This window comes from Leptosomus discolor, chromosome 6 (genome assembly GCF_034619465.1).
Source record: "Leptosomus discolor isolate bLepDis1 chromosome 6, bLepDis1.hap2, whole genome shotgun sequence".
Lineage (NCBI taxonomy): Eukaryota > Metazoa > Chordata > Aves > Leptosomiformes > Leptosomidae > Leptosomus > Leptosomus discolor.
The window spans coordinates 13,960,286-13,985,197 of record NC_141396.1 but is presented as its reverse complement, the minus strand read 5'-3'; the positions used below and the strand labels follow the sequence as shown (position 1 = coordinate 13,985,197).

Here is a 24,912-nt window from a genome sequence, read left to right as displayed (position 1 = left end):
CTTCAGGACACCCTGGACAACATCTTGGCTAAAGTGGCTCAGCTGGGAAAGACCATGCTGAGCTCTGTGACATTGCAGCAGCCATTTGTCTGTTTGGAATGTGGAATCCGATTGACTCCCCACTGGATCACACAGAAGGAGTGCAGTGTTGGCCACCATCGACAGAAAAATGACATCCTGGTGATTTATCTATCATCAGCCCACAGTAACAGTGTGTGTAGAAAAGAATACAGAGCTCGGTATCCTCCTCACCTTAAGAACAAAGACATAGCAAGGCGTTGGGGTGGGCAAGAAGGAAGGGGGGGAACCCTAAGAGAGTGGGGGGAGCTGAAAAGTAGAAGCCCAAGGTTTAGTGGGAGATTGGAGAAAACTCTGGGGAATTCCTGAAAAGGAGGGTCATAGGCAGACGCCACCTAGAGAGTCAAGGAGGGAGAGGGAGGGGAGAGAGTTGTAGTAACTGCCGAGTTACAACAGTGGGTATGAAAAGCAAACAGGTAAGAAAGTATAGCTTCTGGAAAGCAGGCCAACTCGCCAGTACAAGACACATAAATCTGTCTCCAAAGGACTTGGAAGGAGACATCACAGGTTACTCAGCAGCACCTACGGCAGGCCTTCGCCCTCTTGAAGCAGCTGCTGGTAACTCTGGTTGGAGACAGGAGAGTGGAAGGGAAGGGCAGATCTCCAGGCTGCTGGGATGCTTTGCCCCCAACCCCCGTGCTTCCCTTGAGGGTTACTTACTCTGCAGCATGTCCAGAAGTTCTTGGTACAAAACGGATGTAGTTGATACTGAACTGGCAAATGACTGATAGCGATCTGAAGAGCCTGTGGGAGTGAAAAGGTTTTACATCAGGCAGGATGAGACAGAAGGTGAAGAGGGGTCAGGTGAGGACAAAGGAAAGCTGAATTAATCCATTTTAACCAGTGGAATGGGCTTCCCATGTCCCCAGCCGTGAATCAGCTGCTGTCTCACACATCCGGGTCATCTCCACAGCTGTGTGGTCTGTGCTCTTCTGACTGAGATTCCTGGCTACTTCCAAAAGCTCTGGGAATTTCATCTACTTTAGGAGGGCCCCAAGCGTACAAGACAGCCCCAGAACACTTGAGATGACATATACCAAACAGAGGCACCTCTGCTTGGGTCTTGGGGGCGTTACAGGGTCTAACAGCGAATGTTTAATGTGAGACTTTTTAAACAGCAGCAGCTGTTAGCTAATCTAAGCATTAAAATGGGACAAGGCTCAGAGACCACCTCAGCTGTGTGGAGCCCTGTGCCAAGACCGCAGAAGATTAATAACTGAGTTGGGGTGCTGCAATTTAAAGGCTGTTGTTTCTCCTCTAGCTCTCATCCCCTAGGTGTTGGACAAGCTCAGCTGAGAGCGTGATGCAGTACAGAGCTTACCAACATGGTGCTTACTTGTCATGTAGCTCATAACACGGGTAGCCAGCTCCGCATAATCCAGGTTTGTCCCATCCGCAGTGGTGATGACTCCAGGTGGGCCTGGAGGGCCCGGTGGGCCTTGGGCACCAGTCAAATAATGCCTTATGTTGTCACCTAGGTAGGAAGCACAACATATGCCCACATCACTAGGGGGAAGACAATGGCCACAGGCACAATTACTGGACCCTCTTCCCCTGGCAAAACGCAGGCCAACAGACGGACAGTTCTGCAGAGACCACAGTGGGCAACAGCCCTTCACAGTATTCAACAGAAATAAGGCCAGAGCAGTAGGGCTGCTGTTTCTAAAGGGAGAGAGGCAAGGGGCTCAGGGAGAAAGAGATAGGCATGTGTCTGCTGACCCACGGCAAAATCTCATCATACTCACTCTTCAGGTAGTCAGTGACATACTGCTGAATCTCTTGAGATGAACTTCCACCTGGGCCAGGAGGACCGGGCGGCCCAGGAGGTCCTGGGGGTCCCTGAATTTGTCTGGATCCACCTACAGAAAGCATTGTAAGAAGGAGTGTTTTTGTTACTGTTGCATTAGACCAAGAGATGCTGAAGTGTGCTTGCACCGAGCCCGTCGCACAGGTCTGGAAAGAGCTTTGGGAAGGGACTATGGAGGGGCCTTCCCTCCACCTCTAAACATAGTCTGAGCATGGCCTATTAGGCAGCGTAACATCTTCAATTAATTCAGCATCTTATCATTCAGCCTATGCAGCTCTGCAGGGCTGAGTCCAGAGACCTCCCGGGCTTCATACTGACAGACCTGCTCAGTTTGTGCACCGGAGTGCAACGCTGTGCAGAAATACAGGTGGAGATCCACACAGCACTCAAGCCCATTAGGCTAACCTTACTGCCTGGCTGCGCCCAACCCCGGCCAGCCTGGGCAACACCAGCTCGAGAACCTCCTCACCCATCTCCATTGCAAGATACAGGTGGGCCCTGTATGACTCCTGTCACCCTGGTGTCGAGTGAACCTCATGTACTTTAAGGTGCCTGTCTTCCCAGCACCCTGAGGTAGTATTGCTAGAACACAACGTGGAGAAGCAGAGGGCTTGTTCACATGGAGGGACACTTAAATTAATGCATATGCACTTTTTGTGAAACCATATTAATATCATGCATACAGAGATGCTCTCACTCAGAATGAAAGCTGCTTAATTCCCATGAATCTACCTGAGGGTAAGCAAAACAGAACAAAAAGTGCACTTTTGTTCTGATCAGAAGTTTTTCCACTAGAGGGTTCAATGCAGCTTCCCTAATCCCCTGTGGAACATGGTTAGCCAACCTGGAATCCCTTTCTTTCATGCCCCAGAAAGACAAACTCTGGGTCAAAGGATTCCCAGCAAGCTGGAAACAGAAAATTTGCACTTCTTAAATTGATTTAAAGCAGGCTGTGCAAAAAGAGGTTTTGAACACAAATCTCATCAGCATTAGGTTGGCACCCACACCTGTAAAACCCAAAGGAGCTTTTTCAAAGTCTCCACCAGGACATCAGCATTTCTTGATAATATCAGAGCAATGATGGTCTGGCCTCTTACCTCGAGATGCTCCTGGGATGCCAGGAGCGCCTGGGACACCTGCATCACCTGGAAACCAGAGCAAAGGAGACAGAAAATGATAATGGGTGTCACTGCACATTGCATACTTGGTTGTGTAAAGCTTGGTCATGTAAAACATGGGCTGCATGTTGTCAGAGAAGCAACTACACAGCCCTTGTAACGACTATCTTGAATTAGCAACTTGTTCGGCAAGAGCAGAAGGAAGAGGCCACAGCAGCTTTCCTGAGCCTCCTGTGACATGTCTAGGTGCCATGTCCAAAGCAATTCTATTGCCATGGTCCTGCTCTGCCTGAAAAGGCAGGGGTGGGCACAGCTGTAGTTCCAAAGGACCGGGTTGCTCCACCCTTTAGTCTCAACCACTCTTGGCTGTGTGAGGCCACCAGCAAAGAAAGAAAGAAGATTTTTAAATTCACCTTTGGGTCCAGGTGGGCCTGGTGGGCCTGGAACTCCTGGAGGTCCCTGTATGGTGACTCTGTCACCTGCCAATTGCAAAAGGAGAGTCAGAGATTCACAGGAATAAAATGTGTGGACAAAATCCTGGCTCCACTAAAACTAAGCTAGTATCAATAGAGCAGGATTTTGCCCCCTGGTTTCAGCCTAGGGACAATGAATTCAAAGGAGGAAAGGGGGCACAGACTGACCATGGGAGGACAATGCTGAAAGGCCAGGCTCACCCGGTTCTCCTGCACGGGACACAGAAATGGAGGAGCAGTCATACACCAGCAAGCTACCCTGCACCCCACTGATATCTCCTAGAAGCCTCCTTACCCGTGAATCCTCGTGGACCTCGTTCGCCTGTGAACAGGTGAGCAGAGGAACAGTGTTAGCGCTTGCTTTGTTCTGACCTGCAACATTCCAGCCCACACTGCAGAATACTATTATGGCCTTCAATTTGCAGGGCAGAAATGGGTAAAGGGAGTAGGTCTCACGTTTTCCTGCCAGCTGAGAGCTGACCCACAGTTCACAGGGCCACCTCTTCGCACTGACTTAGCCAAGTCGACACCGCATTTTGCAAAGAGATTGTTCCACTTTAATGGCAAATCTGAAGCTCTGAATGCTCCTGAATCTAATGGGCTTGCAAAGTTGGGATCTGAATACAACGATTGCCTTGACACCAGTGCTGGAGGCTAATAAATTTCTCTGACAAAGACTGACTTACGGCAGCAGACAGGAGTCCTATTTAGTGACCACTGTGCTAGCTTTCTTACAACCCTAGAAAGGCAGGACACTTGCTGCTTCCAAGCCCTTCCTTCCTTCTTTTCAGTCTGAGGTGCTGAGATCCATCTAGTATCTTGGTGAGGCAGCAGGATATACCCACCTTGGTCTCCCTTCGGGCCTGGTGGGCCTGGTGGACCTGGTGGGCCTGTGAGGAATGTTTCTGTAATTAAAACAGAAAGGGTTCTTCATGAAATCCAACAGAAGATGACACAAGTTTCCTCTGGCTCTACCTGGTCCTAGCCAAGGATGCGCTCTCTGGAACGCCAACAGTCAGGGCATTCCTAGGGCACAGGTGAGGGACTGAGTGGGAAGAACTTACCTGAGGTGGACATGGAAGATCCTGGTCTCCCTGGTGGGCCTGGAGGTCCTGGCAATCCTTCTCCTAGGCAAAAGGCACACAAAAATGTAAGTAAATGCACATCTGAGCTGCTACATCTCATGCCATAGCCATAGCTCAAATATTTCCAAGTGTAGGCTAGTATCATTGTTTTCTCCACATACATCTATCCCTGTTAGTTATTTTTTATTATCATTTGCCACCACAGCAGACACAGGACAGAGAAACTCCTTTCTCTGCAGCGCAACATGCCCATCCCAGCTGGCCTTCACTAAATTGAAAGGGAAAGTTCATTTCATCACACACCTGACCCGCTCCCCTTTGCTACTGAGCAGAGAGCAGGGAATGGGGTTATGCTCCCATCTTGTGTCCTCCTGCACCTCCCCTCTTCAGGCTGTGCAAGGGAACTCTGTCTACAGGAAGTGGGGTGGGGATACGTTCCTCACGATGAGAACCGCTCCACTTGTCGCCAGCTGGAAGTTAAGACTGGACAATAAGAAGTAAAGACAGAACTGATTGCAGTTACTTCCTTTGGGGAGTTGAGAACGTTCAGTGTCTTTCCCCAAAGCATGGCTTTTATGAATGACTACTCTGGCTAGCAAACCTCTGCCAAATCTCCTCTCTTGGGCAACATCTTGCTGCTGTGAAACTATATTGCAGTAAAATTGTGTTAGTAGGCATCCACTATGTGAAATTCAGTGTCCAGTAAAGTCAGCCCTGCTAACTTCTGCCAGGTCCAAGATTGCATCTGGGGTATGCAAGGCACAGGAAAAACCTCCCACTTTCCAGGTTTGATTCAGAGAAACAAGCTCTCACCTGGGGGGCCACGAGGTCCAGGGGGTCCCTGCACAGATTCACCTGACAATACAAGAAACAAGGGTATTACAGAATATATTTACTCAGCAAACTGGGCAGCCCAGAAATGTGCCATGTGTGTCAGCGTCCCCCTGCTTATGTATTGAGCTCTGCTATATTACGTACCCGGTGGTCCAGGGGGTCCTGGTGGTCCTGCTCGCCCTTGTAAATCTGCCAGCACTGTGCAAATGAAACACACACAAAAAAGGGAAAATTGTTGCTATAGAGCTACTGCTGCTGTGGAAACACTGTCATTACATTGCTGTTAGAAGCTCCTACAATCAAAGGTGGATTAAGGCAGGACCTGGGTGACCTAAGCCAAAGTTGAGGCAGAGAGGGGAGAGGAGAGATGCATTTGGTTGAGAGCATACAGGTCAGGATGTGAAGCAAAATACCATGCTGAGCAGACTGGCAGCATATTGGAAACAGGGAGGTGAGGTCTCTGAAGAGTAATAGTTGCTGAGGGAAAGAGCAAAGGACTCAAAGGCTAGAGAAGGAGGGAAAGAAATCCCAAGGAGAGGAAAGATTCTTTCAAAGAAAGGCAAGTTTTAGGAGGAGAACATTACACAGCCATTATTTAACAAGTAGCTGCACTGTGTTATCTTGCCTGGAGATATACCCTCACCTCCAAGCTGAGGCACAAACTCAAAGTTCAGCGATGCTGAGATCCAAGATTCCTGAGTGGGGGATGGGACAGTACTGAAGCATGGTCTGGATCTAAATGATCCCATTCAGATGGGGATCACACAAGGACCGTTTATGATTCTGTGTCTTCCTCTAGTTTGCCTCTCCTGCACACTTGCAGAGGTCCCAGACCCTAGGAATACTGACTGTAAATGCACCACACATCTAGTATTGCACAGAGCAAGCTGACACTTCTCTTGGGATGCTGCTAAACCATTCTGTTCTGCTCCACTTATTTTCATCTTAAAATAGCATTTGGTCGCCTGTGAATTCGTCCTCTAATTCACAGAGATTTTGATTTCTGTTGCTCAGATTAACATGCCTTTTCAAACTGTTCTCCTCTTAGGGATGGCTCTGTGTTCCTAGTACATAGTGAACTGCCCACTGTGTACACTGTGGCTGAAAGGCCAGGCTGAAACCTCACAGCTCTGTGATCATCTCTGCTGTTAGGGACTGTTCACCAGCCACCACTCCTTAGCCTTCCTCTTTGTGACATGGGCCTGATGCCATCTACCTCCTTTTGAAAGCTCTTTGGGATACACAGATGAGAAGGAGGGCAGAAGAGGTAGCTGGTATTGCTGTCCCACCACCAGACACATGCACACACAGACACTTGCCCTACTGAGGGGCAAGAGGCAGAGGCATCTCCTGTTAGCTGTGAGCTGTGAACAGGGCTTGAGGCCTCTGGCACCTCTCCAAGCAAAGGAGTGGAAAGGCAGGCCCACTTACTTTGAGATGTTAATGATGAGACTTCTGTTTTGATGGTTTCTACCACGGCTTCACCTGGGGATCCCTTCTCGCCCCGTGGACCTTTTCTCAGGAAAAAAAAAGAGAAAGTGAATTATGTAACTGAGAGAGGGTGACATTTTGTACCCACTCCTCACCTCCCTGACCACAGGTTCAGAAGTTGCTTATGTGAACTGGGAGCATGAACTCAGTCCCTGGCTCTGAGGGTCACTGTGTTCAAATGGGGAAATTACTGCACAATTTGCTCTGACAGGATCATAGAAAACCAGCTAAGAGTCAGCTCTGTTCAGGCCCTTCCAAACAGGTGTCTGTCAAATTGGCAGTCATTTCACAGTGGTATTATTCCCAGTTTGGCTCTAGCTTGTTCTCCCACCTTTTAAAATGGCAGAAGGTATCCAGCTGGGCTATACCCCCTATCATAGAAAGGCAACTTGCACTTGAGAAGTGCCTCAGAAATGCCAACCTTTGGAAAAAATAACAAGAAAAAAAGACATTTGCAGAATCCTCATCACACTGGCTCTTACCACCCCCCTTCTTCCCCCGGGAAAGAAAAAAAGAATAGAAATTCTTTACAAGATTAATTAAGCCAAATAATGCAGCAAAATGAACTGAAAGGAAGAAATTTGCAAACAAAAGGGAGAGGGATTGTGCCAAGGGCTGAAAGAATTAGAAACAAAGGAAAACTAATGAATTCAGTTCTCCTAAGAAGTAGAATCAAAGCTGATGCAGAATGGTACCTTGTTGTCCAGGGAGACCAGCTGGTCCAACAGGACCTGGTTTCAAAGGAAAAAAACCAGATTGCATTAGATTTTCCTGGTTGTATTTTACAGTAGCAGGAAAGAATCAATAAGTCTTTTATAAGAACTGAGACTATCAAATAATGTATTTGTCTGCACAAGTAAATGGAATTGCTATGGGGTATGAATTCATCAGTGTCCCATGTATTACTTGTAGCTCCAGAGAAGAGGCTTATTTTCCAACATGTGGCAAGTAAAGTGCTTGGTGCCTCTCAGACTGGGGACATAACCAGAATGTCACTGACCACAACAGAAATGCAATAGGCCTAACGCTCCTCTCACATTCCCTGCTGCAAATTGAGGGTAGCTCTACCAAACCAGCTCCAGGATTAGCTCCAGCTGTGCAGCTGGGACAGGCACAGAAGTGCCATGAGAACCAGGGCTCAGGAACTCTGCTGCCTGACACCAGTGTGCTGGAGGGCAGTGTCTGACCTGGGACAGAGAAGTCTGAGGACCAAGGTCATGCATAGCCAGAGTTTGTGTGTGCATGTGTTTGTGTGATAGATTGGCAGATGCTCGTGTGGGATTTCTGCTGTCTGGAGTTCAAAGCTAAGACTGGAAAACAAGCACTTGCTGATTTCAGTAACAGTGCCGGGAAAGGGATTAGACATAAGCCTACTTCCCTGAGAGGCAAGAGAGCTTGATTCTAATTGCTGGATTTGACCTCTGTACTCATCAGATCAAAGGACAACAACAGTGTTCCCAGTTTCTTTATCTTCTCAGCCCTCCCTTCTGTCCTCCCCCGCTGTGATCATTTCCCATTTCTCCCTTGAGGCTGCTGCCTTCCTAACTCAGCCTGAGATCCTGGTCTTTCTGCAGGGAAGGGTGAGGGCCATGCGTCCTGCCTGAGCAATCTTGCCTCCCAGACAGCGCGGCCTGGCAGAGACCATAAACATCACACATTGAATTAAGAACTGGATGCACGGCAATGTAAGCTGCCTGCAAAAACCACAGCAGAGGAGCAGCTTCCTCACCTGGAACACCTGGGGGTCCAGTGGGGCCGGGTGGGCCTGGGGGACCTGGTGGGCCTGGCAGAGCAACAGTTGACAAACCCTCTGAAACACAAACACATACACTTGCATACATACACATGTATACACACATCCAGTGAACACGTAACAAGTCTGTCCTTTAAGGAATCACACATTTATAGCATATGTATTCTCCCAACACAGGGAGCCCCAGTACAGGTCTGACACAATCGAGATGATTAATTTAGAAGGCCTAACAAAAACCAGAGAAAATATTCAAAAAGCAGAAGTGTTTGAACTCTCACAGCACTACATACCAGCACTTATGACTTTTCCTGGAGCTCCAGGTTCTCCTAAGAAAAGAAAGAGCCAAAAGATGAACTTCTTTTCTGGGGAAGATCTGTCACTAGCTCAATGACATTGTCTTATTAAACATTTGATTTCTGTTCTTTTTGCCTTTGATCTCTTGTTTGAGAGGCCGTAGCTCTAGAAGGTCATGGGGGAAGCAACAGAGCTCAGCCAATCCAGAGATATCCTCTGATCAGCTTTCCAAGCACTACATCTGCCAGCATAGGCAAGAAGCCTTGATTTATCCGAGGCAGGCACTAGGCATCGTACCCATATGCTCAGGGCAGAACCAGGTTTGCTAAGGTTTTCTCAGTGGAGAACTGTCACGCTGACCTCAACAGATGCCCTGCCTTTCGTGTATGCTCAGCGAGGCTTTGGCTACCGTCTGTTTCTCAAACCTTCCCTTCCTAAAGCCACTAGATGCCACTGTTGATTCAGGAACTGGTCAGCAGAGCAGCTAATCCTCCCTAAAATGAAGTGCTTAGTGAGAAAATGAGTATTAGGGAAGAAACAAAACTCACCTTTAGCCCCTGGTCGGCCTGGGTTGCCTGGAAGTCCTGATACAAGGTAGACGAACAATTTAAAATTATTAGTGCAAATACTGTTTGCTGTTTTTTCCAGGTACCCCAGTTGAGTTTCACTTGTGGGTTTATAGAAGGAGCTCCCTACTCAAGACGCTGGCTTTCAGCACTTACAAGCAGGTCCCTGACAGCAAGTGGAAGAATTCACAGTGGACTATAGATAGAGCTGGCAGTGTCCCTGGGCATAGTTAAGGGCTTCCCTTCTCCCACTGCTCCCTGGATAATGGCACTGCTCCCTAGATTTACCTGTAGCTTTTTCCAGGTATTACTCCTGGATAAATTCCCTGGTGACTTGCCCCCCAAACCACCTCTGCTTGCAGCTGTCACATGCTCTCCCCTCTGTTTCTGCTGCTGATTAGAAGGACTTTTCAGTGATGTACAGAACTGAAACATGCTATTCGTTGCAAACTATGTTTTGAGGAGAGGCAAATTTTCAACACTCCAAGGCCCTGCACTCCACAAAAATTACACAACAACCACAAAACCTGTCTCAAAAACCAAAGGAGATGCAGAAGCAGAACAGAGGGGAAATTACAAGAGTTCTTTGAGCCTCTATCAAAGTCTGCCATTGACAAATTGGAACACAGTGGAAAAGCCTACCTGGCGGTCCTTGGGGTCCTGTGAGACCTGTCAGAAAAAGGCAAAAATTCTAAGATGTCTAAACAAATTTCAGGTGGGAAAGGATAGACAGGGAGAAGACAATTACATTTACTTGAAATTATAGCACACAGTCCACAAGTGCTGTAAATTGGCCCAGCACCTAGCAATGTAAACTGAACATTGGCTCATAGCAGTGGATGTTCTTGTTTGCAGTGTGTGCAATCCTGAGATCACAAAGGGTCTAGATTCCTTGTGTGTTTTCCTTTCATCACCATCTTACAGTACAGAGATCCTCTGCCAGACTTAACTTCAAATTAAGACTGGAAATTGTTGATAGACACCTGTGCTCCTGATTGAGCAAAAAGTATTTTTGTTCTCTGTATGCTTTTACCTGGCTGTCCTGCATCTCCAGAGGGTCCTGGAGGGCCTCGGGCTCCTGGCATTCCCATAAGACCTGGTTCACCTAGGGATATAATCACCATTAACAAGCTAGAAGTCACTGACTTACAATCTACCCAATCAATTCAAGCTTGGCCACCAGCCATCCTGCAGCACTTTCTACCTATTGTGTCCGCATAGCCAACTGGCCATTTTCAGCATCAGTGTCTGGGAGGTGAACTTCGATGACAGAAGAGTTCTGTAGTGAGAACTCTGTCACAAGTTTACAGCCAGCTCCATTACGTGTCGCAGTTCCATGCTTACACAGTTGACTCTACAGTTCTTCTGAGACAGCAAGATCCCACAATATGAATCTGTGCCATCTTCTCACACCACTTTTACAAATCAACCTCCTGCCAAATCAGAAAGTACCAACCCTTCTACCTCAAAGGATTCCCTTACCTTTTTCACCTGGCTGTCCATCACGGCCAGCTTGTCCTGTCCACAGGAAAGACATTGTTAGGGATTGCTGAAATAGTACCACAGTTGCCCTGTCCTCCTATTAAGCAAAGCACGGCCCTAAACACAGGAGAGTAGCTTTTCATATTGCATCTGAAAGAAATCTTGGCTACACTTGCTGAAGATCCAGAAAACATTCACTTGAAACTTAACTGTAGGACATCTTTTCTGAGTATACAGACTAATCTTAGCTATCTAGAGAAAAGACCTAGGATTACAACCAGTGTGAATCCACTCCCATGCTGTTTCTTTGTCTGCGCTCATAGAAACACTCTCTGGGTGGAAATGACATTGCCCCACATACAAATACAGCTTTTTCCTGTTACCCACCTACAGGTCCTTTAGCCCCTGGCTCTCCTGGAGGACCAGGCATTCCTCTTGAGCCTTGTTCACCTGTAGCAAAATGGTATGAAAATGAATCAAACAAATCTTGGCGAAGATACAATTTATGACTGTCCACAATATTTGGTGTTTTGCAATTGGAAACCAGCATTGACGGGATGTTTAGGCCTCATGATTTGTGACTCTCTGGGCATTAGAAAAGCTCAAGTAATGTGAATACAAGTCATGTGAGGGAGAATTTCCCTAAAGCGAAATGCTAATCCCTAAAGATTGCTACCAAGTTCACTGGAATTAAGAATGGGAACTATTTGTTTAAAACTTGGATGCAAAAATAAAACTCCTATAACCAATAACGTCATTATACTTTTTCAGAAAGCTAACTGGGGTTGGCTGGGCTGTACTGTTATTTGAAAACTCAAATAATGCACATGTATATTAGGTAGGCTGTTACTCAAGGAAAACAATCCACTGACCTGTCATTCCACGAGAACCCTTCTCACCCTGATCACCTGTGGTATAAAAAAGGGAAGGATTCCATGAGAAAGTTTAATTGTAAAATGTTTCCATCAGAGAAAATAAAGTCCGCTTTCTGACAAAAGCACAGAAGAAAAAGCCAAAGAAGGATAGGGTTAATATCCATGGACAGTATCCATATCTAAAGGAATCTAAAGAAAATATCCACAAAAGATATCTATTTGATCAACATACCTTTGGGTCCAGCGGCTCCTGTGGCTCCTTTCTCACCTGAAAGACACACAGATGATTGAAGAATAGTAATAACAAGTCAGAAGGGAAAGGAATTTCATGCATCAAGAAAAATCATAGGGGAAATACAGATACTCTGATATCAGACAAACTCAGACTGGAAATTCCTTTCTTTCAATACAGCTCCATCCATCCAACCATGCTTCCTCACCTAGATTGCTCTACTACCTCTGCATCTCTTCTATTTCTCAATATTTGCTCACAATCTCTGACTAAGTTTAGCTCCTCCTCCTTCCCTTTCCTCAGACTTATGCTCTTCTTTGCCCCTAACATCAAAATGCTACATGCTCAGACCAAACCTGCTACTCAGAGCAGTGCTAAAAATGCACATCAGCCAGTGCTGCTGTAATTGCCAAGGGGAAGAGAAGCTCACCTTTAGCACCTGGGAGACCTGCTTCTCCTCTAAATCCTTGTAGGCCGGGAGGACCTGCAGAAAAATGAGATGGGGGGTTTACTTCATTCCAATCACCATTATCCATCACTGAAGAAGAAAAACTGTGAGAAACTGTCACTCTATTTTTGTTTTCTCTAGTCTCGAGATGCCAGAGCAAAGGAATGCAGCACTCACCTGGAGGACCTTGTGGGCCTGGAGAACCCATCAGACCTGCAAATAAGGAATATGGATTTTCTTTCAGTAACACCACAACTAGAAAATGAACAAGTTTGCCCAACACACCTGCAACCCAATAGGTGTTTAGCAGATTGGAATTCTCCCAGGCACTGGAAGAATTTGCATCACTGGCATCCTCAAAACCAGGAGAACAACTCTACACAACTTAGTTCTTGTGACATAGAGGAAGTGGTTTTCCCTAAAGTAAGGTAAAGAGACTCAAGCCTTCCATCTTGGCTGAGATGCTTGGATCTGTGCTTCAGGTAGGACCCATTTTTATAGTGCAATTTTTATTGCAGTTACACGGACTGTAGATGTGTAACTCTGTTAGAAGCCTGTTAGGGATATGGAGTTTACAAAAAAACAGAGAAAAAACAGCTGGAAGCCTCACACATCTCAAACACCGGTGTTTTGAGAAATTTCCCTGCCAATCCCCTCTCTCACTAAAAATCTCCAAGAATTTCTTGCTCTAAAGGTTATGTGTACCTATTAAAGTAAATTTTATCTAAAATAGGACCATTAGTTCACTTTTCTGACTACTGCAATGCCACACAAGTGAAACAGGAAGGCTGGAAGGCTCACTCATTCCTAATCAGTCTGCTAGGCTCTCTCTGTCCATCCTCATATTTACCTTTAAGGCCAGCAGGACCTGGGGGACCAGGTGGCCCTGGAGGACCCGGCTCACCAACAACACCTGCAGAATAAGAGCATGAATAGATACTGTGGAATACAACTGTGATCCCGTTTTTACACCATCCCATCTTCTGTAATTCTTTCTCTGGCAAGTGTCATGAATAATCTGCTGGTCAGTTCAAAACACCCAAACAAGCATGCAATGTCCAAGAAAAAAAAAATCCCATCTCACTGGGCTGTAGGATGAGCAAGACAAATCCCCCAGCTTTGGTGACTTGGATAACACGGAAGAAGATGACCTTGATATTAAGGTCATCAACTTTTTGGTTCTGCCAAACTCAAACCTGACTGTAAGACCTGTCAAATCAAAACAACCCTTGTTTACCCATTGTAAGTTTGGCAAAAAAAAACAACCCTTAGGTCAGATTTGACTGTGCTGAAATGAAATCTGGATTTGACTAATCAAATCAAATTCTTTCACTGAGATGTTTCATAAATCAGGACCAAACTCTAGCTTTTGTCTATCTCTGCTTTATCCAAGAATGGGTCACCTAGTTCCTACCTCTGTCTCCTTTTTCTCCAAATCCTGGTGGTCCAGGCTCCCCTCGAGGCCCTGGTAGCCCTTCTCGACCTCTTTGTCCCATGGGACCTTCCATGCCAGGATCACCTACAGGAAACAATGCCTTGTAAAAAAAGGTGTCTTTATGGGAGGCCTTGGGCAAGAGGATCCATGGCCACCTCCATGGGAGAAGGCAATGATCACACCAACCTGGTGTCTGTATTCCTATGCCACGTGTCAATCAGTTGTGAGAGACTCACAGCATCGATAGAGATGCTTACCCATGCTGCCTTTCTGTCCTTTCGGTCCTTCTGGTCCTTGGTGCCCAATTGGACCAGGGATGCCTGGAAAGAAAAACACAACAGATGTTCAGAGTCCTTGTCTGTGTACCATGAAATAATAACATGCAACTTAGAGGAACCTGAAGCCTGGAGGGATTCATCAGCTGGGGTAAAGAATATATTACTTGGAAAAAGGGTACTTCGACAGGGACCTCTTTAGAAGAACATAACACATATATGAGCACAAGGAAGTTGAGCCAAGTATTCACGCAGCTGTGGGACTCTTTCAAAGGTGGGCTGGGATCTTCACAAACCCAAATTAGGCGTGTTCAAATAAGTGGCAGTCAGGCTGAGACCTTGCTTGTAACTAAGTCCCTGAGCTGTGTCTATAGCTCAGCACTAAGGCATTAATCAAGCGACCTGGTCTATGCTAAATATTGACTCTTTAGAGAACCACCTTGAGCTAGGTTTCCAGTGCAAAATATGTTCTTGCCTACAGTAATGTCACTAAGTGTCCTCCCTCAAAGGGGAATTGTACTATTGCCCACCTGGGACACCAGGAAGTCCTCGCTCTCCTGTAGACAGAAAGAAATAGACAGTCAGTGGGGAATAGGTCTTCCCTGTTTGTCACTTTGGCTGACCCTCACCCCCCATAAAAAGGAGTTTATGTTCCTGGCATGTTTACAAGTTCTACTGTCTCCAGCAATACCATATTGGCCCCCTTATATTCATGCAACGGATTGAATCATTCATGCCACGCAAAATCCTCTGAAGCACTCTGTGATTGAACTAAACAGAGCTTGGCTTCAGAAACTACTTTCATGCAGGTGAAGGAAGTTGCTAGATTCCAAGTGAGATCTGTTATCTCTTCTACTGTCAACTCTAAAATGCTCTTTGCCCAGAAGGGCAAAAAACCCCAACCATCACAATAATATCTGAACTAGAGAATGCAGCAGCTTTTCTACCTAACTTCTAGAGTACCATAAAACCATTTGCTATGCAGGCCCTATGGCAGGCTGGCAATCTACCTGAGAAAGCAGGTAACTCCAGACTTACCTCTGGGACCTTGCATTCCCATATCACCTGAGAAAAGAGGGGAAAAAAGTAAAATCAGGAGAGATCCTGGAGATATTCTCAATGATTACTCATTCACTTTGGTTTTGTACTTGCTCTCCCACCTTCAATGAAAGATGGAGTTTTTGATGAACAGGGACACTTCACACTTGAATAGCAGGATCAGACCCACCCCACTAGTGGCAAACAGGATCTGGCCTTTCATGCTGGCACAATGCAAGATTGGGCCTCCTGTATTAGTTCTGCATGGGATCAGGCCCTCTATGGTTTACGCAGCAAATTAGCTTTACACCCCAGCAGCAGCAGGGAAGAGATCGTCCCCCTGTACTCAGCACTGGTGAGGCCACACCTAGAATACTGTGTGCAGTTTTGGGCCCCTCGCTACAAGAAAGACATTGAGGTGCTGGAGCGTGTCCAGAGAAGGGCAACAAAGCTGATGAAGGGTCTGGAGAACGAGTCCTATGAGGAGCAGCTGAGGGAACTGGGACTGTTCAGCCTGGAGAAGAGGAGGCTGAGGGGAGACCTTCTTGCTCTCTACAACCACCTGAAAGGAGGTTGTAGTGAGGTGGGTATCAGTCTCTTCTCCCAAGTAACTAGTGATAGGACAAGAGGAAATGGCCTCAAGTTGTGCCAGGGAAGGTTTAGATTGCATGTTAGGAAAAAATTGTTCACTGAAAGGGTTGTCAAGCATTGGAACAGGCTGCCCAGGGAAGTGGTGGAGCCACCATCCCTGGAGGTATTTAAAAGACATATAGATGTGGTGCTTAGGGACATAGTTCACCGGTGAACTTGGCAGTGCTAGGTTTATGGTTGGACTTGATCTTAAAGGTCTTTTCCAACCTAAACGATTCTTTGATTCTTTTTGTTCAAGTATAAACCAGCTTCATCTTTCTCACTGCCAATTGTCCCTTGTGGCAACATCAACCTCAAACTTGTGCATTACCAGAGCCAAGAAGTAGGACAGGGCAGGAGAAGGACTATATGGCTGTACCTTTCTCACCAGGTTCTCCTCTCTCCCCTCGGAAGTAACCTGTAATGGGAAGTGAAGGGGCTGTTAGAGTGCATTACACCACAGAATAGCTACTCACTTCACATACAAGGATCCTTCTATTCGGATTTTGAGGCTGCAGGCAGCACAGGCTATCAAGCACAGCATGGCTTTGTAAGTAGAGTTTCCTCAGCAAATTCGCTTTCACAAATAGGAGATACATATATATGTTTATATTCACACAGTTCTTTGAAGAGGTAAAAGGTGATTTAAAGTCTTCTTTTTACCACAAAATTTTTTCAACTTTTGAAGATAGGAGAATGTAGGCTCCCCTGTTCTTAACACATTTCTATCATCTGCTAAACAGAAATAAACCATCTTTCCCTTGCTAATGGAAGTAGCACGAGAAATAAGGTGTGCGTTCATTTTTCTGTGTAGTTCTTTCAAAATGGAAAACTCACTTGCTACAGCAAACATGATACATCCTGGCACAGGATGGCATGTCCACAACGTCCTTTCTTCTCCCTTCCTGCTGGCTTTAAGGGATGCACCACCAGTGTTAGTGGCAGCACTCTGAGCTCCAGCTCAGCCTGTCTGTGAAGACAGGCAAGGCCACTATTTTTGGCAGACTTCATTGCACTCTAAAAGTCCCAGTCTTTAGACCCTTGGGCAAGCAAATCCTCCCACTCCTCTTTAAATATTCTGGTCTCATGCAGCATCACAGACATTGACTCTGCTCACCTCGTTCTACTTCCTTGTTCAGTCTGCTCTTCACCATTAACCAGACTGACTCTTCGTTTTCGTAAGGGAAGGTTGATGAGGGTGAAATACCATGAAGAAAGTCTACTCTTGAAACATCCTTTTCTATTTTTGAATTCCCTTCGTTAATTGTCAGGAGGCCGCCATTGATTTTTTCCAGGTTTTCCACACGAGATTTCAGCTTTCTCACTTCTTCCGCTGGAAGGTTAAAGTGAAATGCTAGAGAACATGCTGCCACAGAAGCATGCCTGAAATACCTACTTCTAATAGCAGGGACAAGGCAACACTGTGTCAGATAGCTATGGCCACTGAATTTTGCAGGATTGTTCTTTGTATCTTTTTTTCTAGCAGGGATATCTGGAGTTTAAATGACAACTTCAGAATCTTAGTCTCTGAGAAGCAAGACCTCAGATCTCAGAAGTTTTCCTATCCTACTTACCTCTCATCAAAGGTTTATATTCGTTATCCACTCTTTCTGTCCATTTGTAATAACATAGTGGCAGTCACCATCAAGCTGAATGTGCTGTTGCTCAGTTCTCTGGCTTGATATCTTTGGTACTTGGCTTTTTTGACAGCTTATACCCTCTGTTTGTCTTTCTATCCCATTCAACATTTTGTTCCTCAGTTATTTCTTACCCAGAGCAATGAGTCCAAAAAGCAATCCCAGGAGAAACAACCAGGCCAGAAGCAAACCCAGGAGCCATTTCCACCAGCTACAGCAGGAACCACAGGGACACCAGGATGGTGCTGATCCGATTGCACCCCCCACATCACCATTTCGTATTTCTGGAAGAGGGAAGGGGCAGTCCCCTGGTTAATGAAGAGTTCCTTAACTTCAGAGTAAGAATCTCTTAGAATAAGGACACCAAGGTCTGATCCATTATAGAAAGGGCTATGGAAAAAAAATTTTTACACTCCACTCTGCACACAGTAGGTGTAATCCTAGTCCCTGTGGGACAGCACTCCCAATGGCAATTCCAACAGGGCACAACACTCAGTGCGTTTTAAAATAGCAGCTGTAAACTGTGATCCCCTCGGTGTCAATTTTTTGCTCAGTATCATGCCATAAATGACAGCAATAGTCAGGATGGTCTGTCTGAGCCCTCTCCTCCCCCATAAATCTGTCCTGGTAGCAAGATGTCTGTGCTGCAACCCTGTGCTGTCAGCTATCTGATTTTCTCCAGCAATAAAAAAATACCCCAACTGTTCACTCGTCCACAATCAAATCACTAGTACCAATTTCTCTGGTGTGTGCTCTGCTCATTACAGACAGAGTAGCCTCCTGAACATTCCCTCTCTCTAATGTCATTGCACAGAGATCACTCATGTCACTCAAGAACGATTGCTTTTTTGTATACTGTGCTTTGGTGCTTCTTCCAATGAAAGTCTGAACTGCATCACTTACCTGCGTAAGTTGCTTTGTCCCTTGTTGGCACAGATTTCAGTCCTCCTGTTTTAACAGTAGTAAAAGAGCTTTTAACAGTCTTTCTATGCATGACTAAACTTAGAGCATGGGCTTGAAAGGGTAAGATAGTAATGGAGGCAGAGGGAGAAAGTTCAATTGCATTCCCACAGGGACAAACTCTTACCATTTGCATCTGATTTTAGGCCAGTATCTGTAGCATAGGAGGAGGAAAATCCCTGCTTCTCTTTCTTCAAGGTGTCTTCTACAAAGGATCCTGAACAGAAACCAAACATAATTAAAAACATTACACAAGAAGTTTAACCAGGCCTATCTTCTTTCATTGGCAAAATGCATATTTTTTATTGGGAAGACACAATAGCTCTGCCTGTTTAAACCAGACCTAGTTTTTTGCTTTCAAAGCTCCCAACCTTTGTGAAATATTCCAAGGCACACTCCAAAGCTTCTAATGCAAAAGCTAGACCTAGATTGCAGCTGGCATGGTTGAAGGCTCACCGCCTGCCAGAGCTTCTTGTTTGGCTTGCAGGGGGTTGAGTCAGGTGTAATGTCCTGAACTCTGAACTCCCCTCTGATCAGTCTTCAATTCTCTACCCGCACCACATCCACTTGTCCCAAAGAAAAGTTACCTCCATTAAGCCCAGTGGTAGAGGCACTAAAGACTTTGCCACTGTCCTTTGTCATGATCAAAAGCTCCATCTCCTTCTTTGCTGGGGCATTCTCCTTCTCCAGCAGCAGGAACTTGCAGTCTTTGCGCAGAATGTCATCTCCCTGGGAGCTCAAAACGGTTCCCCCTGGAATATTGGTAAAGGATGGGAAAGAGGAGATGAGAATGGGCCACTGAGCCATAACTACAAGTCACAACGCTTTTGTTCATTAAAATAAGTATCCTGTTGTGATTGGGGTTGACACTACTATAAACACACAGTAAGAGACACGCTGGTCACTGAAGCCAAGAGGAGAGCTGTGCGTGTCATCACATTTCTTTAGAATACATTTCACTAGCAGGGGAGTAACTGCTACCAGAAATGGAGAGCATCTGAAATTCAATCACATATAGCAGCGATTTGTTCAATGACCTCTTTGCTTATCAAACTATAAAATTACTATAGAATCATAGAAACTCAGCCTGAGAGAGACTTTTGATGGTCGTCACAGCCAGCACAGCTCAAGCTGAGGAGCTCTTTTAGCAGACCTACTGTTAAGCACAAAGCACTCCATATCCTTGGGAGCCAGACATGGTTATGAGGCATTCAAGTGTAGCTTACTGAGGTTTGGCATAGGCCAAACAAGGCTCAAAACCAGTGGTGTGGTCACCCTTCTGCCATTAGGCAGTATCAAGTATGCCTGGAATGGTGTACAAACCTGAATTTGCACACAAATTGACACAGCACTGAAAATCAAGATAACTAGAATATATTATTCCATTATTCTAGCACAAACCTGGATATTAGAAATGTTATCATAACTTCTGTGGTATTTACATCTACTTTAAATCCTCATAATTTGGGAGTCTTTGGATTACAAAACAAACTTGTCTTCCCTTACACAAAAAATAGAAGACTAATTTAAGCTCTCGGAGTTCCAGAAAAAAGCTGGAAAAGATTAATCCCAACGCTTCACGGACAAAAGGCCAATAGAAAGACCTCAACATCTATCATTAAAAAAAAATAATCTGATCATGTATAAGTCAATTCCTTGGTCATGTATAAGTCAACTCCTTGAGTGGTTGAGACTGGTACTACTGCAAAATGATGTTTAAGAGCAATCTTGCAAATATTTCAGCTTCAAATGAAGCACAATTTCACACATGTGATCTTCTGTCCAATTACCTGTCTGTTGAGCAGAAATAGCTGCAATTAAATCATCCAAGTTACCATGGAATGGGGGAGATCTGAATCAGACCAGCTCATTTGCTCATTCTTAGCTTCTGGCTCGTTCGCTTTCTTTTCAGAAAGGTACTGGTAGGAGACTTGGCTAGTGACACGTCATGCTCCTGAGGGGCCAGGTGTTAGTGTCACTCAGCTGGTTGAATCCCTAACTCATTTTTATCATGATATGCCTGTACAAGGCCATGCCTAAACAACTGTGAATGACACACTCACCTGCTGAGGCAGACACACCAGTACTTGCCATAGTGTTACTCTGAGAAGCGTTCTTCACCCCATATGCTGCAATGAAGAAACTTGAGAATGAAAGAGATGAAGCATAACAAGGTATCTACACACACCAACCTTGGGCTGCATTACCATTTCAAAAGTCTTTGCTCATTCAGGGTATCTAGGATAACTCAGACAAGCAAGGGCTTCCCCATCAAGCAAATCTCTATTGCTTACATAGGCACCAGGAGCTGCTCCTGCACAGGTAAAGCAGGGGAAACATTCCTCAATATCCCCTCACACCACACTGCTCCACAGAAGAATATGGTAATGAAGGAGCCTCTGTCAATATGAACTTTCTAGTCACTACAGAAAAGGTGGGAGAAGGCAGCACACATTGGTGACCCTCACACTTTCTCTAGGCTTAATTTTTTTGCTGCTGACCTGCGGAGGCTGCAGTAGCATTCTGGGTCAGGGTTGAAGAGCCTGGAGACAGGTTGTTTTGAACTCCAAACACTGCAAAGAAAAACATTGCAATGGGGTTTATAGGAGTCCTGAAGTGCAGGATTCTGACTAAAACCAAACAAAACCCATGACAATAATGATAACCTCTCCCAAGAAATTTTGCTAGCTAGCTGGAGTTATCACAGGCCTAATATTTCTGTTCCAAGATCTTCCTTAAAAAATGGTTTTTTCCTTAGATCGTTTTGCTGTATAAGTTATTGTTGGCCCAGCACAATAATGGTGACCATTTTAAAACATCAACTCGAGTTAGATTGTGAGACCACTCTCATGGTTGCATGGACATTTCTGCAGGTAGGGCACTTGGGAAAAAGGTAAATTCAGAAAACAAGCTTGGACTGACTAAGGGAAATTTAAGAAGATAACTGCACACTGTGTGTGTCAAAGTACCGTCCAGAGAGAAGCAAATGGCTTGGAAGCTGGCACCCTTGGTGTCAGAATCAGTGTGGCAATATTAGTGCAGTGTACAGACTGCTTTCATGCACCCTGCTCTCTTTGCAGGCCCAGTCAGAGACACTGCATGATGGTATGGTGCTGTGTAGTCATAGCGTGTGTGACTGTGAAAGGAAGAGAAGTGGTTTAGTGACATTGAAGAGAGCTTTCCACAAACCACGAGCCAGGTAAAGCAAAGGGAGATTACAGGGAATACTGGAGGAGTAGTGTGTGTTTATGGATTAGGACACACAAGTTTACTTTTTAAGGCATTACCCTGAGTTGTTCTAGGGAGGAAACAGGCTGGCCTAACAGGTGTCTTTCAAAAGACAAATTATTCTCCTTGGAAAATCTCTAATTTCCCCTGCATCCCAGACAAAAATAGTCAGGAGCTAACACCAGCTATACAGGGCCAACCCAGAATAAATCCACTGTAACCAAAGAATAACTGGGGTGTGAAGACAAGCTGCTGATACTGAGATGAGGAACAGAAGAGAAACAGAGTGATACAGGTATTATTTCATTGTACATGTCTGCCAGGACTGTGGTGCTGTGAAAGTGTGAAGGGAATAAGAGAAAAATCTGACCTGTAGAGGAAGTGCTCAGGCCTGCATTCAGAGTATGATTGCTGGGAGCCAGGTTATTCGGAACACCAAAAACTGCAAAAAGAGGAAGTGAAATGTTATTACTTCTCTGGAATCAGAAATCCAGCACCTGAAGCACAGCGACACAGCCACAGAAATTGTCAGTCACTTGGAAATGCAATTAGTGAAAATGCACAATAATTGCATAGAGGAAAAATCTTGAAAATTGTGACACCAAACCACTCTTACTGAACTGACAAAGAGGAGAAAATCCTATATCAGACAAGTTGCAATCATGAGACAATGTGAGAAAGCAAAGCTTTTAATAGTATGCTATCATAAGGCTTCCTGTGTTTTTTCTTTGCAGCTGGAAAATGCAGCATCCCTGGCATTTAGAAGTGGGCCTTACAAGCTATAAGCACACTTAACATCGATCACAACTTTAGTGTATGAGGATGGAAGGTAGGCCCAGTTGTTCTTACGGTGGGCCAGGACAATCCAGTGATAACTAGAGTCTAAAACTAGTTTTGGTAGGGAACGTAAGCCTGACCTCATTGATAAAGCTATAAAGTTTATGAAAACTTAAGATAAAGTTTAGTGACAGCTCAGGCAGTCAGGACAATAGAACCTCACAAAGAAGGATTTTCAAATACGATGTAGAAGCAGAGAGGATCAAGTTACAGAAAACCAGAGAAAACTCAAGCACATCCCCTGCCATCTCGATTCTTCCATCATTCTAGTTCTTCTTGCTGAGCAAAAAAAAAAGCACTGCTGTTGACCCAGTTTCAGTTACACCCTTCAAGCCTGGGTGGTCCAGGGAGCGTACCTGATCCTGTAGAGTGAGACATAGCATTGATCAAGGAAGAGCTGTTATGGTATCCACCAAGGGAAGACCCAGCAGGCAGAGTGGAGGACCACATGTATGAAGGGAGGGCGGTATTCAGTATGGTTGTATCATATGTCCCCGACACTGTAAAAAACCCAACCAAACAGAAGTGTTTCAATGATACCAGGCTTGTGGCTTAGCATGCATTGCAGGTTTACATGGCAAACAACTTCCTCTGCCTTAAATTTCAATTACCCTTGTGTAGTCAACACAATGAATCCAGGTTAACATGGCATAACTGATCTCGAATGCCAGCTGATTACAGCCCACCTGAATTTTAACCAATGGAATAAAGATTGATCTGATAGCATGACCACTCACAAAACACCTTGAAGAGATTTCATTGCTTGTAGATGCCATGATACCAGAATAAAACACTTCGGACTGCCATTCTGTTAACAAGCCATCCTGGGCAATGGGATGTATGATTTTTGCTTCCCACATGTGGGTCTGATTGATTCACTAGTGTATTGGACTGAAATTCCCAGTTTTAGACAGGATTTGAGCGATGTGCAAGAAAAAATGTACTGCTTGTTCCTAGATGAGGACAGTGGAGTGAATGTGAATACCGCTGCCTCAAGCACTGTGGTGAGGCTTATAAATAATAAAAGCTAGTTGTAGTATTCTATTATTATCAAGTTCTAGTGATCTCTGAACCATGTGGTGTGGCCAATAAATCACACACTGACCCAAATGTTGTCTTCAGTGCTATCTCCGTCTTGCTTGAAGATAAGAGATCAAATCGCTCTAAAACATGCTTGCTTAGAGCGCTTGTCTCTGCCAGAAGCACCTCTGAATTAAAGCTGGTGCCAGCAGGAACTTGCTTATTTTTATGTAAATGAGACAAGTCACCAGAAAGCTACCCAAGATGGCTTTTGTTAGGGCACCATCTGGACAGCCCTCCATTCTGACCTCTTTTCTGTATTGCCACCACTGGCTGAGACAGAGATCATGTATTCTTACTCGAATGTTCTTAGCAACTGGATATTTTTATGGCAAATGATGTTTGGAATGGCTACAGCATTGCTAACCGTCCTCTGCCAAGTACCTGACTGGGAGCTCTCAGTAACCATCTTTGTCTCCACCACAGCCTTTTTCGGTATTGGGAGCGTACTTGACGGTGATCGAGTAGGGCTGCAGCTGGCTGATCGACTTCCTTTCAGCAAACGCTTCACATCATCCAACTCTGTCCCTGGCAGGAAAAGAAAGTGTCCAGACTGACCCCAAAGCCATTGTTTCACTGATCTGTAATCTTGCCCCGGATAAACCATTCAGTGGAATTTATCTGTGAGTGTCTATGAAGTTGTACTTTCTGGGGGTGCTACTTACTTCATAACAAAGCTTCAGGGCTTCATTTCTGGGACTAAGTACAACTACATCTTTGCAAGACCACCATCTAACCCACAGCATGCTTCCTTGTTCAGAAAGGGGAGACAACAGAATGTTCTTAACAGGAAAAAAAGAACGACATGCTGCTCTCTGTCATCATGAAGACTGGGTCCCAGAGACACTGCAGGCATACCTAGAGCAGCAATACACTCTATCTTACACCTGATCCACCTGGAATAAAAGCCACGGCACTTACATCTGCCAGAGGGAGATGCACTCTGCAGTCGGACTCGTATTTCACTCTCTGGGAAGAGAAAAAGCAGATCATGAATATGGAGGGAGATGCATTTGTGCCCTGGGCTGGGAATTAATCTTCAGGCTGAACTGAATTCCTTCCTTCCTGCTGTGTATGTTCCATCTTGCTGTCTTGCTGCTTGATCTGAGCAGCACTGACGGCCCATGTGAATTGGTTGTAAATTGGTGACTTTTTGTTTTGGGGTCACATTTTGCTACTTTTAATTCCAGAGAGCTCTATTTCATTCATTGAGGGCCTCTGTTGAAGTCAATAGCATTGTTACTGTCAGACATACA

General features: G+C 45.3%; 1 protein-coding gene across 2 annotated transcripts in view; it reads right to left on the bottom strand.

Annotated features, from left to right (window-relative positions):
* Positions 1 to 24,912, bottom strand: part of COL17A1 (collagen type XVII alpha 1 chain) — a 36,718-nt gene that overhangs the window by 5,445 nt on the left and 6,361 nt on the right. Inside the window, exons 7-47 of one of the 2 annotated variants that reach the window (XM_086466847.1) lie at positions 24,578 to 24,625; positions 24,041 to 24,184; positions 22,933 to 23,076; positions 22,110 to 22,181; positions 21,001 to 21,084; positions 20,575 to 20,640; positions 19,099 to 19,263; positions 18,639 to 18,728; positions 18,455 to 18,499; positions 17,686 to 17,835; positions 17,032 to 17,247; positions 16,294 to 16,332; positions 15,285 to 15,311; positions 14,777 to 14,803; positions 14,229 to 14,291; positions 13,951 to 14,055; positions 13,387 to 13,449; positions 12,714 to 12,749; positions 12,519 to 12,572; positions 12,089 to 12,124; positions 11,854 to 11,889; positions 11,369 to 11,431; positions 10,982 to 11,017; positions 10,533 to 10,604; positions 10,142 to 10,168; positions 9,482 to 9,517; positions 8,930 to 8,965; positions 8,616 to 8,696; positions 7,582 to 7,617; positions 6,827 to 6,907; positions 5,540 to 5,593; positions 5,375 to 5,416; positions 4,541 to 4,603; positions 4,322 to 4,381; positions 3,772 to 3,798; positions 3,645 to 3,686; positions 3,417 to 3,482; positions 2,983 to 3,030; positions 1,824 to 1,937; positions 1,415 to 1,552; positions 739 to 822 (exon numbers count right to left, since the gene is read on the bottom strand). In XM_086466847.1, the coding sequence (XP_086322973.1) occupies positions 739 to 822; positions 1,415 to 1,552; positions 1,824 to 1,937; positions 2,983 to 3,030; positions 3,417 to 3,482; positions 3,645 to 3,686; positions 3,772 to 3,798; positions 4,322 to 4,381; positions 4,541 to 4,603; positions 5,375 to 5,416; positions 5,540 to 5,593; positions 6,827 to 6,907; positions 7,582 to 7,617; positions 8,616 to 8,696; positions 8,930 to 8,965; positions 9,482 to 9,517; positions 10,142 to 10,168; positions 10,533 to 10,604; positions 10,982 to 11,017; positions 11,369 to 11,431; positions 11,854 to 11,889; positions 12,089 to 12,124; positions 12,519 to 12,572; positions 12,714 to 12,749; positions 13,387 to 13,449; positions 13,951 to 14,055; positions 14,229 to 14,291; positions 14,777 to 14,803; positions 15,285 to 15,311; positions 16,294 to 16,332; positions 17,032 to 17,247; positions 17,686 to 17,835; positions 18,455 to 18,499; positions 18,639 to 18,728; positions 19,099 to 19,263; positions 20,575 to 20,640; positions 21,001 to 21,084; positions 22,110 to 22,181; positions 22,933 to 23,076; positions 24,041 to 24,184; positions 24,578 to 24,625 (2,916 nt within the window). The remainder of the gene's footprint in view (positions 1 to 738; positions 823 to 1,414; positions 1,553 to 1,823; positions 1,938 to 2,982; positions 3,031 to 3,416; positions 3,483 to 3,644; positions 3,687 to 3,771; positions 3,799 to 4,321; positions 4,382 to 4,540; positions 4,604 to 5,374; positions 5,417 to 5,539; positions 5,594 to 6,826; positions 6,908 to 7,581; positions 7,618 to 8,615; positions 8,697 to 8,929; positions 8,966 to 9,481; positions 9,518 to 10,141; positions 10,169 to 10,532; positions 10,605 to 10,981; positions 11,018 to 11,368; positions 11,432 to 11,853; positions 11,890 to 12,088; positions 12,125 to 12,518; positions 12,573 to 12,713; positions 12,750 to 13,386; positions 13,450 to 13,950; positions 14,056 to 14,228; positions 14,292 to 14,776; positions 14,804 to 15,284; positions 15,312 to 16,293; positions 16,333 to 17,031; positions 17,248 to 17,685; positions 17,836 to 18,454; positions 18,500 to 18,638; positions 18,729 to 19,098; positions 19,264 to 20,574; positions 20,641 to 21,000; positions 21,085 to 22,109; positions 22,182 to 22,932; positions 23,077 to 24,040; positions 24,185 to 24,577; positions 24,626 to 24,912) is intronic. The other variant, XM_086466848.1, reaches the window with a different exon arrangement.